Raw genomic sequence first — 17,857 nt, forward strand, 5'->3', positions numbered from 1 at the left:
TAAGAGAATTCATCTGATGCAGACGTGCATTTGAGGAAAGCATGAACTGTGTATGGTATACCTTTTTATGGCAAGTAATTTTTATTCTGCACCTGTGCTTTTGAGATTTTCATTTAAAGGACTGCAGTAGGTATCTTAGTGTCATTTGGAATACAAAGTATTAGGATACTCAGGGAAATATATAGCTGGTGAGACTTAACACAGTCCTGTGCAGTTGAGAGGGAAAACAATTTGGAAAGACAGAACACTGAAGTTCCTGCATTTGCAGATTTACAATGTGAGTTTCCACTCTAGGCATGCAAGATGGAAATTGTTATTATGCAACTGCAGAGGATTAACAAGCCCCTGCCTTACATAACTTATTACTGAACATGTACAGAGCTATCCTCTGCTGTTACGTCAAGCTCTAAAAGATGAGGAAACAGCAAGGGTAACACATGCCAAACTGCATGTGTGTCTTACGTTCAGGTACATATTGCTGCATTGTGCAATCAGATAATCGGGCATTTCTTCTGAAATATCATTATCTTTTCGTGCAGTTCTAAACATACATAGACACCTTGCAAATTCCTCCCCTTCTAAACACTTAAATCTTTTCATTGCTGTGAACCGCAGTTGCTTTATTAAATTAGGCCTCACTGCTATAGAACATTGAGGCTCCTTCATCACATTCCTTTGATGCAGTGCCAAAGAAATGGCTCAGGTATTTGAAAGTGATGTTGCCCTGGGGAAATCTCTAGGTAGCATCAAGCTACCATTAGAATCTCCTGCATTGTATCTGGTTGCTGATAATGAATTCCTGTTAAAATTGTTCTTCTAGCAGAGTCAAGTCTGCTAAGGGATACTTGAACAGGTACAAGATACTCTAACATGCTCTGTGGAGCACTGGCAGTCTGCTAGGTAAAAATCATCTTTTACACCTTATTAGATTGCAGAACACAGGCTGATAATTCCGGAGTTTTACTTATTCAACAAAATAACACAGTATATAATGGATTATTATTCCCAGTTCTACCCAGATATAAATGTTTCTATAAATGCGCAGATGATACTACATGATGTATTCAAAAAAAGTTAATTGTAAAAGCTGTTTGATCTAAGAATTTGGAAGTTACTAGACCTGCCAGCATGGCTTGAACCAGCAATGGTGCTGCGAGTGAGAACATCAGCATTTGCATGGTAATGGCTTGCTGCAGATGCTTCAGACACAGTTGGAGGTCTCTGGCTGGGAACAATGAGATTAAGAAAGAAAAGTGACCAAAAGTGTTTATTTTGTACACATATTTCAGTTCAAGTTGCTTTAGTATGAGAAGTGCTTTTAAAAGCAGCAGAAAATAGCAGTATCCGTAAAACTGCATTGTATTCAAGTTATGTAAGGCCACTCAAGGTTTTGTACACCAGAACTTTTGATGTTTCTGCAGCTTAAAACCATTCCAAGTGTCTGATTTCAATTAGTCTGCAACCAAATGAGGCAGCTGTGTAAACCCTGGAAGACTGGAAAGTGGGCTCGGAACATGCATTTTGTCTAAAATAAACATAGAAACATATTTTGAGGAATAATAAAAGCATTTATGCATTTTTTTTTAATTGTAGTTAAAATGAAGAGTTATTGTAGAGAGAACACAAGCATATCTTATTACAGCATTAGAATTTTTAGTCCCTATTCTTCTGTCATCCAAGCTCCAAAAAAGGCACTGTTCAAATATGAGTATATTTTATATATTCACTTTTTCAGTGAATTTACTTCACTGTAAAAGACTTAACAATGTTTAATTTTTTGCTAATGTTTTCTGTCATTACATACATATATAAAGAAATCTGGAAACTCATGAAATATGCTTTAGTTGTTGAGATAACTTCTAGTTTTTCTGTATTGAGTATTTACTATGATTGGCAGTATTTTAAGGGTGCCAATTATCATGTAATTGATCATACATTGATTACTTTTTTCTATATACTTCTGTAATAAAATTGAACAGGTATTCTATGTATCCATATATATGTGTTCTCCCTTAAACCATTAACTATATAGAACATGGTTTAGTAACTAAATTTCCTTCATTGTTTATTTTTGTAATGACCATTTTCTCATAAAAGATCACATCTGCCCTAAGGAGTCTCTCATCAGACTACTGAAAGCTAAGGACTAACCATACTAGCAAGAAAATACAGTGAAATCAGCATATTGTTTTCTGTCTCCTTGGACAAATGGTTAATTAAAAAAATTGTCGTTCAGTTCAACCTGCCAAATCTGATGTGCTGTCTGGGACTTTTCCCTCCTTTTTTTTTTTTTAATTTTCAACTTCAGTTGCCTTAAAGGCAGTTTTCAGAAGTGGGTGTACCACAGTAGGTGGAACTTGGGAAACTACTCATTGTTACAGATCCAGAAAGCCCCATTTTGGTGTCCTGAAGTTTGTTTCTGTAAGCTTGGAAAGAATAACGAAGCAACTAGTGCTGGGTAACCTACCCAAGTGTTTCCTGGCAGACAGCATGAAATATTTGTTCTGACATTTTAGGGGATTTTAGTCAGATTCTCCTAATTGTTTCCATAGATCTGTATCTAGGGACTAATAGTACCGTTTTTCATAGGAACACTCTAATCACTTTATTTCTTTCTGGTTAACAGCAATCATTCGTAAAGGACTTGCACACTATGGTAGTGTAGACTGATGACTATTCCACACATTCCCTTCCACTCTTCACACAGTGCAAACAGAATTTAACTTTTGGAGCTACTTGGTGAAAAACTATTAGTAAAAGGAGTCCCAAGTATAATAAAATTATTACACAGTTTTATTTTGAAGAACATTTTGCATTTGTTTTAATACAAAATGATGTAGGTCAAGAAATAATTTACAAACCTTTAAGTTCTTATCCTGGCATTTGAAATAAGAATGATTTCAGAGGAAGTCTGTAAGCTATTCATAGGAAACTGTCATTATGTACAAAATGTTTATTGACATGTTTTAAACATCACATTTGTAAAAATGTGAACTGGATTGCTATCTAGCATATGAACTACAGGTAAAACCTGATAAGATAACTTGTTAGAACAAGTCATTTTTATCCAGTGCTAACAAAATAGACAGTAGCTTTCAGTGGTTTTTGATTTTCCTCTTAGGTCATTTCAGCCTCAAGGTAATTTCAGGGTTTTACTGCATTATGAACAATATCTAAGCCCTCTCTTGATTGCATAAAAATAAATCTTTGAAATAGTACACATAGAACAACAGAAAGGTAGAGGCAATAAAATAGTACACTTCTTATATCAAGGTTTTTGGTTCTGTGAAGAATCATTTTATCATATTTCTTTTCTTTCCAAGCCGAGGAAATAGTACTCAAGTAAAGCATTTTCATTTACCTGTGAAATATTTTCTGCCCAAGATGCTTCCTATCAAAGTAGGGTATGTAGGTAATATACTTTGTCAAAACTAATTATCTCATGACCAGTAATACCCTAGCATGAGCTTTCCAATTTTTTAATTATTTTAATACTTATTTTTAGCAAGGGATTAATAAAAAAATAAAATTAGAGCTTATTTTTCAATCAAAAAAGTTAAAATAACTTTAAATCTTTTACTTTTCCAAGTATAAGACTGTAAATAGTCAACTGTGCATCCCTTATGCAGAGAGATTCATTTGACTCAATTATTTTAAAAAAAAAAAAAAAATCTGTTCTGTTGCCAAGTTCAAACTTGACACTTTGTCTGAAAAAGAGCTTTACACTGAGAGGTGGCTCTATTTAAATATTTATGCTATAGATCTATATATTCCAAGTAAAAATACTTCTATCTAGAATTCTGTGGAGAGTTACAATAATTAGGGTCCATAAATATTGCTGCAGTTCAATTACGGTACAATAATTACAAAATATAGAACATCTCTTTACAAATACAAATCATTGTATATTACAATTAATTTACAATAATTTCTACTATATAATTTTTAGCAAACTATCTTGTCTAATTCTACTATAACCTGGTTGCAAGTGCATTAGTAAGAATGCAATTATTCCAGTATATTTTGCCCTTAACGTGATAGTCATAAAACAGACTATCTGAATGATATTTTCCTATGTAAACCGGTGTTACATATGACAGATTATTCTTTATATAACTTCTTTTTCCAACGATCTCTAACAGGTAGAGCATGACAAACTGCATTTTAGAAGAGCATTAAGAAAAGAAATAAGGAGGCAAGTTTGAAAACAATGTTAGAATGGATATGCAACGGGTAGCTGATATGCTGTTGAGTACTGAGGTAATGACATTATTGGTTGTCATCACTCATCTCATGTTGCTATTTCCCACGCAATTTTGTGCCAGACTCACACAGACATTTTCATTGACAAAATCCTGCTCTACTGTGAAGGACAGCAGCATGAGGTTGAAAGACAGGCAAGATATTACACCTCAGAATCCTACTCTAGCCCTCAAAAAACTGATTGTCACAGTCTGCTTGGTTTCAAAATAACCTAATTCCTACAGAGGAACTGAAGATTCTGTGGGAGGAGACGACGTACTGCAGCTCTGATCACATTTCGGCAACCTGGAGATAATCAATTTATTAGTTATGGCTTCCTTGAGGTGTGACATCACTTGTACAAAACGTGATTGGTTATTCACTCCAGCTAGTGCCTAGCATCTTTAAAATATGAGGCACTTTTTCTGTTATTAGAATCATTTTCCTTGCTAAATACTATAAGCTTGTAATGCATATCATTTCATCAGCTAAGTCTTCTTCATATCGTCCCGTTTCTGGTTCTTCATCACTGTAGCCAGGACCAAAATCTTGAAGTTCATAATCTTGTCTGCTTAAAATGGGAAACATATCCCCATTGGTCCCATTGCTGATATTTCCATTGAGAAGATTACTCGCTGCACTTTCCATCTCATCAATAGTCATGTCACATGCATCAGCAATCTCGTGTTTTGTAGCTGAAACAAATTTAGGGTCCTTTGCGTACCTTCCTAGGCCTTCCGATATAAGTACCTGGCAGATGGAGGGGAGAGAATGAGATGTGAAGTGGAAATACAGAAGAGCAGGCAGGTCATAAAAACATTTCTCAGTTGTGGAAAATACTAGAAACCCCACGCTGACTCACTACAGCAACCCACAGCAAAACTGCATGTGTAAAGAACAATCAGATCAAATCAACAATCAAATGGCTCCAAGCTCCACTGTATCAGTGATGTGATAATGTAACTGATGATGCAATATACCTGACTTTTCTCTTTAGAAATTTGGAAGTAGCCTTTGATAAACATCAATCATCAGGCTGATATACTAAAGGCAGCAGTTAATATATCGCAGATGGTGCAATTAGAACTGCCTGAAACAGAATTCTAGATACATTCTCGGTTCTTTAGAGTACATGGAAGAAAGATGCTGAAGTCCCATTTGCAAATAAAATTTAACAAAGTATATTGTTTAACTCATAGCAATGGAAAGGAAGTGATAGATGGAAGCAAGAACAGTAATTATGATTCAGAAATGCTATGTACTCTATCTTCAGAACTTTTTTTTAACATGAAAGGGAATTCTTAACATTCATGAGTACACCTACAGATCAATCCTTGTAACTATTAACCTCCGCATTCAGTACACTGATTCATAGAGCTCTTGTTCTTTTATTCAGATTACTGCAAAAATGGTGATACATTTCTACAGAAACAGCAGAGAAAACAGGCACATGCCTCATGTCTTCCCTATCAGCCACCATGGAAGTACACTTCATAACTGATCCTCATCTAGAAAACTTAAATTTCAAGTATCTCTGAAATCTCTGCAGTTCTCTGACACACTAATGTTAAGATCTGGATTCAGTAGAAATCCTTCACTACATGACAACTATGAATAAGTTCCCCTGTCTTTACTTAGAAACAGTTTTGGGCTTTGAAACCGAAAATACCACATTTTCAGAGAGATAATATGGACTGAATGATACGCTTTTTAATGTTAACACAAAAATGGAAGAGACAAATACTCGGCTAGTTCAGAGCTTTCTGTAATACTTACCGCTTCTACCAAACTGTCTGCACTCCTCTGTTTGTCACTATGTTTATGCCTAAAGTCATTAGGTACAGTTAAATTGGCTGGTGTAAATGTTCGGTAGGAAATATCGGGGTCATCTGTGTACCAAGAGCTCCTATGCAAGGAAGGCAGGCTGCCATTCATGTGTTCTGTAGATTCAGCCCTATCAACCTGGATTAGAGGTGTGTAATATGGAGTACGGTCCCTGTTGGGAGGGGTCGCAGGTGGGGTAGCCCAGGAACGCGTTGAACGACTTGGTGAATGCTTATGAGCTTTGCTGGAATCCAGACCTGCAACAGCCATGACCTGATAAGGGGAAGAATTTTAGAAGTTAGTGATTTCAAATGCTCAGTCATACTTTTTCTCATTTCAGCAGTTAGTTCAAGCCAATTGTTCAGGCAGCAAAGTTAGCATCACTTGATGTTTAATAGTCATGTAAAGGAGGAACAGGACTGAAATTGGTAAATTGACAGGATACAATGCCATTTTTTCTATTATTACTCGGATCACAAAATCTTGGTATTGGCATTAATAAAGAAAAATAATTGCTTATACAATATATGAAACAAAGAAAGCGAAGTGTAGAAACATTCCTTCTGTCCTGTAGGGACAGGATAGGAAGCTGTCAGCATTTTCACAGAATCACAGAATCACAAGGGTTGGAAGGGACCTCGGGAGATCATCTAGTCCAACCCCCCTGCTAAAGCAGGCTCTCCTAGAGCATTCTACACAGGACTTCATCCAGGCGGGCCTTGAATATCTCCAGAGAAGGAGACTCCACAACCCCCCTGGGCAGCCTGTTCCAGTGCTCTGTCACCCTTACAGTAAAGAAGTTTTTCCTCATATTCAACTGAAACCTCTTATGTTTCAGTTTGCACCCGTTGCCCCTAGTCCTGTTGCTGGACACCACTGCAAACAGACTGCTTCCGTCCTCTTGACTTCCGCCCTTAAGATATTTGTATGCGTTGATGAGATCCCCTGTCAGTCTTCTCTTCCTCAGGCTGAACAAGCCCAACTCTCTCAGCCTTTCCTCGTAGGGGAGGTGCTCCAGTCCCTTTATCATCCTAGTTGCCCTCCTCTGGACTCTTTCTAGGAGTTCCTCATCTTTCTTGAACTGGGGAGCCCAGAACTGGACACAGTACTCCAGGTGGGGTCTCACCAGGGCAGAGTAGAGGGAGAGGATAACCTCCCTCGACCTGCTGGCCACACTCCTCTTAATGCACCCCAGGATACCATTGGCCTTCTTGGCAACAAGGGCACCCTGCTGGCTCATGGTCAGCTTGTCATCCACCAGGACTCCCAGGTCCCTCTCAGCAGAGCTGCTTTCCAGCAGGTCAGCCCCCAGCCTGTACTGGTGCATGGGGTTTGACCTCCCCAGGTGCAGCACTCGACACTTGCCCTTGTTGAACTTCATCAGGTTCCTCTCCGCCCAGCTCTCCAGTCTGTCCAGGTCCCGCGCATTCAGAATGGTGTCTTGACTGTGGAAACCACCATTCTCTCGAGACTATGTCAGAGCTGGGCATTGAGCCTCAGAATACACGTATTCTGTACTTGCAGATTCTCACAGACGGAGCTGAGTAACTGCCTAGGCAAAGATTAAGAGACAGCTGCCGTATTATGCAGTCCTGGCCAAAATTCCAACTCTGTGGACACTTCAGGAGTCATGGGGGCAAGCTACTCATTTTCAATGTTTTGTAGAAGGTCGATGTTTGACAAGCCTTGTGTCTAGCAACTACAAGCCTACACTTGGCCTAGAAGTTGTGCGCAGGCAAACCACATAATGTACTAGTGCTGTTTCAAACAACAATGAAAGTCAGAGGTACAATATAGAAGCTGGAAAAATGTCATTCATTATTAGTTAAATAAGATTTTGTGTTTACCTGCTGTTGCATTAAGTGAAGTGGTAAAGCAGTGCGATGGTGGAAATTGGGAGAGAGCGGTATGTCATCTTGACTGCTTTGTCGGCGGAGGCATTCGAAGTTAAAGGAAGATCGTCTATTTGCTGCAGGGAAACCATAATTCATTAGGAAAATAAAATACTTTTCCTCAAAGTCTATTATTTCCAGAATTCCAGTGTAAGTCAATTCACACATCACACAAATAAAAACATCCCTGAATAAGAAATAAGTTGTGCTAACAGAAGGCAAGCAGCTGGTTATAAGAGGAAGGGCAGATTCATCATATGAACAAATGCAGTCCTAGAGAAACCATGTGAACAGCCTGCCATGACAGAACTCGAAGCAGCTATGCTTCACAAAGCAAGCTTGCGTTATGCAGCAGACTGGTTCAGACACTTAACTTCAGAGTTTTACTGTAAACTGCTGTGAACAGTTACAAACAAGAGTTTCTTCTTTCTTCCCCATGGTTTTGAACTTCATTCTCATGAACCAGACTGCCCAAAGGAAATTCCAAATCCCCAGTTCCTTGGAAGCAACGTATAATATGAAAAACCATACACAAGTCAAAGTTGACTCATGTTATCAATTCCTGATGTTTATCCTGTTATTATGACAGTGATAAATGATGGTGTCTGCTGTTAGGTATGCTGCTATTATTCATGTAAATGCTAGAAAGGAAAAAGTAGAAATCTAAACTGGATTGAGCTGTTTGGCTGATGTGGAAATGTTTCAGCTGGTCTTGGAGAAAGGCTAGGAACGATGGGAAGAAGCGCATGGGTATCATTCCTCTGTGTTAGCTTCAGTGTGAGGAAGACCTGGGTGCTGAACAACAGCTGGAATCCAGATAAGTCCTCACAGCTGAGAGCATCATAGTGGAAAACTGGAAAGAGCCTTGACTGTACAAAGCACTGACACAAAATTGCACTGTCTTGAAACTTACTGAAACTATCTTGGTATCTTTTTTTTTTCCCAACACCAAGAATTTTGTGAACAGTATTGAAGAGTTAAGTGCCATAGACTTAGGATTCCTCATAGTTATCACCAGGCACTTAATGCTCCATGCTAACAATCAAGGTTCCTTAAAGAGCCATTGGACTAAAACTGGCACCTCCAGGAAGTGATTCAGTACACTCAGTGCAAACTTCATGTCTCTTTCCATTGCCTCTGTGGTAAATTCAAATACAGGAATGTCAAGCCTTAGCTCCTGATCATAACAAATGCTAAATGTCCCAATAAAAAAATGAATAAGAAACCCCCCCAAAAATCGCCTCATTCCAAACAAGACGCTGCTTTGCACATGCTTCTCCCCAGGAGAGAGTCTGAAAGAACATTTTAATTGTTTCCCATTGCACTTCTGGAAGTTGCTCAACTACAGTGGTGGTGAGTTTGGTATAAAAACCTCTAGAAAGCCTGACACACAGCTCAATACTAACTACAGTATGCAGCCAAGGCACTGCATGTGGACTGAATCCAGATGGTAGCAGAAACTGTTTAGTGCAATGTTGCAGGTTCTTCTTTTTTTTTTTTTTTCTTTCTCTTTTTTTCTTTCTTTACATGCAAACATCAAGGCTTTGTCCCCAGGCCAAACAGCCGACACACTAGTTACAAATAACAGGTTTGAGCTTCTTTTAAAATCTGATGAAATACCGAGCCTCTAACTGCGTTCTTGAACATTAAATCCATGATTATGATGGGAAGCCTAACTGTGCTCTTGTGACATTATACTGATGTAAGTCAAAGGACTTTACTTCCTATGCTACCCTTACGCAACTTAGATCAGAACTAGGTCCTCCTATCCCAGGATATCAAATACCCTCTTATCTAGTAAATCTATCTAGGCTCTTGTACTTATCAAAAAAGTTAAATGAAGCCCAAAGGCTGCAGTCACAGGAAGCCTTCAACCTTCCCCTCTCAACACGTCCATGGGAAGCCCACGGAGGCTTTTTATAAGAAGGTTGTTCCCCTGCAATGTATGGAAAGGATATATAAAGCACCCATCCCTTCAGCTTAAAATTTCTCTGCTATCAGAACAGCTTGTAGGAAGATGTGCAGGAGTCTCCTTTCACAGTTTCCCCTCTGTCTGATGTCTTCCTTCTGCTACGGGAAGATAGCTAGCAGCTTTGTGTATGCTTCACTATCATTCATCTGAGTTATTTACCCTCTGTAGTGCAAGACTCACATTCTTTCTGCTTTTTCCATCTGTGCCCCTTAAGGTCAGAAAGCCAAACAGCAGAGAGCATTGCTAGTCTTCTTGGGAGGAGCTGAGTGCTGAAAGTGAGGATCCGGCACTTGACAGTATGGCTGAAGAATGTTTTATTTGTTATACAATAATATATTTTGCTGCTGCCCTTTACTACAGCTTTCTGTAGTTTTAAACAGTCTGAGACTGTAAATCTATACCTACATTTTCTTTAGGGTGCCTGAGACAGGAAAGGACTGAAACTCATTTTCCTACCCACAGGGTCCTTACAGTCATAATGCCACAGATAAATGGACTGTGACTCTGGCTGCTAGCATCATCAGAATGAAAGACAACTCCGGTTTTGCTAGAAAGCCAATCCACCTTAGAGCAGACAAAATATGGAGACTTTTCTAGAAATGATCCTTTGTTGTCTTGACTGGATGGCACTGGTTAGATGGCGTCATCCAAAGGCATATGTAACAGACCTGGCTGTGCTGACCACACCATGCGTAAGCGTATTCCGAGGGATGCTATGGGGTTGCGTGGAGCTGAGTTTTGTTTCTTGCGGACCAATGCAGTCTCTTTATTTTAGCCTTGGGAAGCTGTTTATTTTACACTTCACAACCCCAGGTGCTTCCGCTCTGCAAAGTGCCATAGGTCAAAGACCAAAATCCAAGAGTTTTGAGTCTGTGCCTAGTTTCACCAGAGGATTAGGACTGCTAATCTCTGCAGTATGGTCTGGAATGTACAAACCCAAAATTACAAGATAAGAAGATGAGAGCTTTTAGAAATGCAGATAAAGCAATATTGTGCTTGAGATAAGGGGAAATGAAGGGAAAGATTTAAGGAGGAGAAAAACTGAAAATTAAAGAAACAGGTAAAAAAAAATCAGTATTGTCAGTTGACAATACTAATTCAATCTATAAATTGAAACGTTTTCTCCCTCAGAAGAAACATGGAATATTAAGCCTTGTTCCTGAGATGGCAGAATGAAGTACCAATGTGAATCTGAAATAAGGTGCTTAGCCCAGGATAACACTTCAATTTTTCACAGGGATTTGAGAAACTCACATTAAAAAGCTAAAGGCACTTCAAAAGTAAGGGAAAAAAACCCAAGCCCAAAGCACTATTAAGCTCACTCTTGGTTCTCTTTTCCCTGAAAATTATCCCACTTCAGACTCTAGTGTTTACTAAAATGGTACGAGGTAAAGGCGTAACTGGAAGTGATTACCATGGCATTAAGCAGGATGTCTTAGGAGACAGGGAAGTGCCAGCAGGGGAGTCACTATAGAGACAATAGGCACTGACTCATGGCAACAACGCACAACCGCAGGTGTGAATAAAGGGCACACGGATTGAAACACTTTGATCAAAGTTTCAAAGTAAACTACTGCTGCATTCCACCTTGCTCTTCCTTAATTTATCAAATCAAGTTAAAACTAGCAATTAAATTGGTTATTTTTGTATTATGGGATGAGTGAGGCAAGAGATGTTAGGAAGACTGACTTGTAAGTTAGGTTCCATAGATTTTTTGAGCAACCTCTCAGGATGGATAGACAATTCTCCCATACACGATAAACCATTAGTGACAGTAATCAAGAAATGTCATGTTGAAATCCAAGCCTTTTTAAACTGGGACATGTCGGAATGTATTTCAAGAATTCCGGCTTTGCAAACAAATTGTTCTTAATGTACTTACGTGTTGGTGTTGGAGGTAGCAGCCGTCTCCTAGGAGATCTTTTTGTATCATAACACATCTGTGAATCATCTTCCTCAAAAAAACCATGTGGGTGATGGTAACCTTTTGGTCTCTCAAAATCTGAGTCATGGCAGTGATATCTACAGTGGTAATTATATACATGCCTGTGTTGAAAATACAAGAAAGAAAATGTTATTTCAGTCAGTTTCTGAAAATTGCTCTATTAGATTTCTTATAGAAGATTTTCAAATCAACTCTTTCTCCAGCAAGACAACCAAACATTACATTATATAATTACACAACTCAATTTTAAAATTCAGTTTTTGTGTGCAAACTGATTTTGAGATAGCACATATACACTTTCCTACTAGTATAGTTACATACTAAGTTCTCAGGTGAAATTTTTATCAAATTATATTTTCAGTGAAGTTATTCTTACCAGTACAGGCTAAAACATGGGATCTCAGTTGTACATTGTTTAAAGTTAGGACCTGCCCTGTTGCTGAAGCCATCACTGCCTGAGGCCAACGGCACAGTGCTCAAATCAGACTAATTTGGTAATGATCAAAACCAAACTAACTTGGGAGCCACTGTTCTAAAGTTAGAAAAACCCACCCCAGTTCATTTCTGAAGAAACTGTGTGAAATAAAGTTTCAGAGAAAAGCTTAAATTTACCAAGATTAAATCAAGGCCTTTTCTTCTTAAATCAGAAATTAAGGTATTGAATGCAGACGTCATGGGAGTTAAATACACAGGATCAGGGAAGAGTTGTTAAAAATGCTACTGGGCCTTGGAAATACGTTGCTGGACTGAAATACTATAATTAACTGGGTACTATGCCAAGGTTTGGCCAGAGAAAACAGAAACAAGTTAGAAAATGAATAGGAAACAGGTTACAAAACTAGAACTCTGCAGTTACAGTAAGGAGCTTGAGATTAACACAAATTTGGACATTATGCAATAATACAAATTTATAAAAAATGCTAGGTGTTGACTAAAATTCAATTGATGGTATTTCCATAAAGCTTATAAATAAAAATTAAGAAACATCTATTCCAAACATATAAAGGCCAGGACAACTATGACAGTGTTAAGTGTTTGTACTAAGATAAAAAGTGGTGCCAAGCGGAGGATTATCAATAAAGAGGTAGAATAAGAACTTTCAAAAGGAAGCCATCCAATTCTTTATTGGTCCAGCTAGTACTACTTTAGGATCTCAGTCCATAGTTTACCAGTTTCACCTTTCTTTTTAAGTTATCTTAAAAGAAGAAAACCATTTCTAAAAGTTCCTCTATCCGAGCTTGATCCTTCTTACATTGCACATGAGATTTTATTTACAAATTAAACATTTCCTTTTTTATGCACTATCTAGTTTATACTCAGTTCAAAGGAACATCGTGTTTTCCTTTGAATTTGGTTCAGAAATTTTGCTGGAGACAGCACATGATGCCAAATACAAAAGATCTTTGTTACGCACACTATTCCTGTTCACCATTTCACTTGCCAGCAGTTGTGCAGTATTAACATTGGAGAGTTTTCAGCATAATTGTGCTCAGTGAAGCCTTTACAGATATGTACCTAATTTATTGAAATGTTTTTGCCAGTTTAACAAATATCCTCACCTGTTTCCTGACAACATACTGTCTTCCTCATAATATTCTTCTCCACTAAAATACTCCTGCTCTCCCAAATAATGATCATCATTGCAATAGTCTTGAACTTCACGTTCTTCGCGGCAAATAGTAGGTCGACGCCCATCACCAGAGTCAGATCTGTAAGTAGCAAATGCTTACATTTTAAATATTTTATTTATATAAATTATATATTGTATATTTTATACACATTTCTTTTAATGTGCTTCAAAGAAAAAAAAAGACAAGCATTAACAACTCTCTTGTCAGAACACGATGTTACAGTAAATTGCGTAGAACTGTAGTTCAGAGCATGACTATTTTATCTGTTTCTTAAAGATGACCTCTGTTTATTTATGGTAAAAATAGGAAAGTAATTAATATGGGGACCCTCAGTGAAGTCAAATACATTTAAGACATTTTTACAAAATGTAAATTCAGAGTACTTTGAAGAAACACAGCCTCTCTCAAATGTCTGAAGTTTGCCAAATGGCTAAAATATTAATGAGCATTCACTGAGGTATTCCAAGAAAAATCTGAAACAGATGTGCAAATCTAGACATTAAAAACTAGCGCTGGATGTACACTTAGCAGTGCACTTCAAATAACAAAATATAGCCTATTTTTAAAAGTTCTCTTAGAAAATATTCAGACATAAGACCAGGAAAGATTTTGCGTCCCCTATAAATGGAACTGTACACATTAATTTTTACCAAAGCTAAACCCAGTTTTTTTCCAGTCTTTGCAAGTCAGTTTTAAACAAGGGCTACCATCAGGTATGATCTTTTGTGATCTTGAAAACTGCACAAACCTGCCTGGACTTTTAAAAGGGTTTGAATAATTCTGAATTTTACCAGAAGTTTATCCTTTTAGAACAGGCAGGTGGAAAACTTGTCTTAGAAATCGTCACTTAAGTCATTCAGCATATGCACTTCCATACAGTTAATTTTGAAAACTGTACTAAAGAAAAAAAGAAAAGAGAGGGGACAGAAGAAAAGAAAAACTACTTTGTCCTCTTCAATTATGTCAGAACAATATCAACTCACCTGATATACGTTTCATAGTAGCGGGTTCTGTCCAGGTAAGCCATGAAAATAAGGAGAAAGATATTTTAAAATCATGTAGTTTAGGGAAATTCATTGGTGATTACAATGTCTGTGCTGTAACTAATAATTTCACTTTAAAGAAAACTACCATTTTCAAACCTTATTACAGGTATATACATTTCCCATACATCAGAGCTATATTTATATATGTTTTTATACATTTATATATGTTTTGTACATCACTAGGCAACAGAAATAAAGCTAACTATACAAATTAGTTTCATGCAGCATAAGTTTTCTTACAGTGTATTTATAATGTATAAATTTATTTAAAAGCAAATACATATTTGTAAGTTTACCTCCTACTGCTTGGCCTTCTACGCTTCTCGTGATCTGTTCTGGAGTATGAACGGTAACCATTTTCAGATCTATGCTCATGATTTCCAAAATGCGTGTGTTTTCCATGAACAACTTTGGACACGTTGGCATTATTGAGATTGGCATTTGTTGAGTTTGGAACTTGCTTTCCTACTGAGTTGTGATTATGATGATTGTGGTATACAGAATTTCCCGCCTGAGGATATATATTTTTCTCAGTATCACTTGCAGATGGAATTGAAGGCCGCTGAACATGTAAGGGACGGTGTGTGGTGTTGATCTGCTGAAACGAATCTCGTCTGTCACTGCTAATATGGTTTATATGGTTGCCAAAGAGGGCACCATTTCTCTGTTTTAGGGGAAGAGAAAGAAAAAATTACATCAGATACCTTAACAGACCATAGTTTTGACAGTGATAACGTCCTTTCTGTCCTACATGCATACGGAAGTAGCAATTCAAATAATCTGTGATTTTTCTTTCTAGTTTTATGATGCTTCAGATGGGATCTCCTGAAGTGATCAAGATGTGATTGTGATAATGACAATACTTGTATTTCAGAGTCAAATCAACATGATGCTGTGATCGTTATTCTTTTTCCATACAACTAAATGCGACATCTAGATTTCTCTACATTTTACTACTCAGGAGAAATCTAGATTCCCATACATAACATGCATTGACTTCCTCAGGAAGGGACATGTCTGCTTAATTTTTGAGAACACTTTGGTGGAATTCCCTCGTGTTCTCCCAGAGCATCGGTTTGCAACAGGCGTCATGGAGTGCCATGCAACAGCTTGCAAGCATATCTCAGGTAGGTAACATTACGCTTCAGTGCTTCCATTCTTTCTTCTTGCAGAGGTACAAGAAAGAGCAGTAACTCTTTATCAGCCCTGAAGAGTGTAACAGATGGTGAAAGGGAGAATGAAGTGCTAAGTTATGACTGTGACATGCAGCTCTCTTTTACATCTGACCCAGATTATGTCGCCACCCTGTCTAGCCAGGTGTGGGTCCTGGATGACAGCAGGCTGTCTTGAAGCTCAATCTAGGGAAGACAGGAGGTAATGATGGTTGGCAGAGAAACACAGCTACTGGTGGTAGCTGTGGCACTGTCTCCAGTGCCGTGTCCTCCTTTTTTACAAAGGACAACAGCAAGCTATGGGGCTGCTGACAATTACTGCAGAAGTGTGCTTTTCCAACTGCTTCTTCTGAAATACTTGTGAAAAATTAAGTTTTCTTGCTGGCTGACAAATGGCTTGCAGGTCACTCCTGATTATAACACCAACTTTATGTGTTCACCATTAGACTATAGCCTAAAAGAGGAAAATAATCTTTTTTTTCCAATTGGTTCTTATTGATATCCCTCTCAGGAAACTGGAAATGGCATTTACATTTAGTTGACTTCTGTGTAATTCCAGGCATCCATTTTCAAATACGCAGCTCTGTGTCTGTTGTGGCTTGGCTGCACAGAATTTCATTCTCTTCTTCCTATCTACCACTGCAGAAGAGTTGAACCTTGCCACTATAAAAATTTTAGATGGCAAGTTTCATACTTTTTCTTAGGATTTGCTTCAGAAAAAAATAAGAATTAATGAGAAAGAATTAGGGGCAGGAGAATCACCCTGCAGGAACTGCTTCCTAAATATATGATGAGATGCAAGTGTCCCAGTGGTACAATTTTTATAGATATATATAAAATATGCTTATTTATAAAATATTTAGTTTGTTCTGGTTTGAGGGGGGTTATTATTATTATTATTACATATTCAGGGATAAGCTCATTCTTTAATCTCATATTATATGATAAAACCATTCACATAGCTGTGTTCTGACATTACTTTATAAACATCTTCCTCCTCCTCTGGATTGTTTTCCTCAGGTTCATCATCTTGCAAGTCACAGGATATAGCTCGGCGTATTTCAGGGCCAATATCATGAAGTGTCCTTAGTCCTGCCTAAATCAATGACAATATCATAATACATTAGGAATGCAAATTCTTTTTTGTTCTTTAATTACAGGCATGTAAATCTATTTTAACGGACAGCTGACAAGCTTTTGTATCCTGACATCCATAGAGGATGCATCCTACTATACATAAAATTAATCTAATAATAAAGTATAAGTAATCAGCAAGAACTATAATAAAATGCATTTCAGTCAGATGTCTATTTAATGTTAAAACCATGTTTGCACCCTGTGTCCACAAAGAGAACACAAGGAGATCTTTGCTATAGCAACAGCACTTTTAGCAGAGCTCAGATGGAAAAGAAAGCAGTGAAATAATTCCAGCTCATCTGCACCGCACTGTGATATGCAGACATTCGATTTAAAGCTTTAGTTTAGGACAGAAAACCATCTAGCTGCAGTAGCATGGGCCGCGGCGTGTATCAGTTCATATTCCTCTCAAGCCTGCTACCACAAACATCCTTTAGGAGAAGGGATAATGCTGAAACTGATGAGGACAGACCCCCACATTAGAGAGGAAACAGACATCTTATTCAGGGCAAGAAATCACTGCTTTTGTATAGGCCTGCCTTACTTCAGAAAGGAGATATTTTTCCTGTTTTAATTCTGGCTGTCATGGTCTGAAGCAAACAACACAATCTTGTTCTTCCCTTTTTTTAATCTCCTTAGGTTCAGAAGAAATCAAATGTTTGTTTAGCTCTTTACTAACACTACACTTACACTACTAATAATCATGCACAGCAGTTGGCTCCATTCTTGATTATGATCTAAAAGCCTGATGTATTATTCTTCTGCATTTTTTATGCAGATGAGTGCTGTCCCAGCCCATCAGAGCTGTATTTCCATGATGGCATGACATTGCATGTTACTCGCCCTGGGGTGGTACGAAGATGCGTAGAGAATTTTGCGTGTTTCACAGCTCCAGAAGGAGCCGAAGGACCTTGGAGGGCACCAAACGCGGCTTGGTCCCATTCACGCTGCCTCTCTCACACGTTGCCTGGAGTACACTGCAGCATCGCAGTCAGG

At 38.0% G+C, this 17,857-nt stretch overlaps 1 protein-coding gene across 1 annotated transcript in view; it reads right to left on the bottom strand.

The window, feature by feature from the left end:
• Window positions 1–4,698: 4,698 nt before the first annotated feature.
• Window positions 4,699–17,857, bottom strand: part of CACNA1D (calcium voltage-gated channel subunit alpha1 D) — a 198,348-nt gene continuing 185,189 nt past the window's right edge. Inside the window, exons 43-50 of the mRNA XM_035894713.1 lie at window positions 16,704–16,820; window positions 14,849–15,216; window positions 14,490–14,516; window positions 13,435–13,584; window positions 11,813–11,976; window positions 7,914–8,035; window positions 6,019–6,339; window positions 4,699–4,992 (exon numbers count right to left, since the gene is read on the bottom strand). Coding sequence (XP_035750606.1) covers window positions 4,699–4,992; window positions 6,019–6,339; window positions 7,914–8,035; window positions 11,813–11,976; window positions 13,435–13,584; window positions 14,490–14,516; window positions 14,849–15,216; window positions 16,704–16,820 — 1,563 coding nt within the window. The remainder of the gene's footprint in view (window positions 4,993–6,018; window positions 6,340–7,913; window positions 8,036–11,812; window positions 11,977–13,434; window positions 13,585–14,489; window positions 14,517–14,848; window positions 15,217–16,703; window positions 16,821–17,857) is intronic.

The sequence above is a fragment of the Egretta garzetta genome, unplaced genomic scaffold, assembly GCF_000687185.1.
Source record: "Egretta garzetta isolate BGI_Z169 unplaced genomic scaffold, ASM68718v1 scaffold215, whole genome shotgun sequence".
Taxonomy (NCBI): Eukaryota; Metazoa; Chordata; class Aves; order Pelecaniformes; family Ardeidae; genus Egretta; species Egretta garzetta.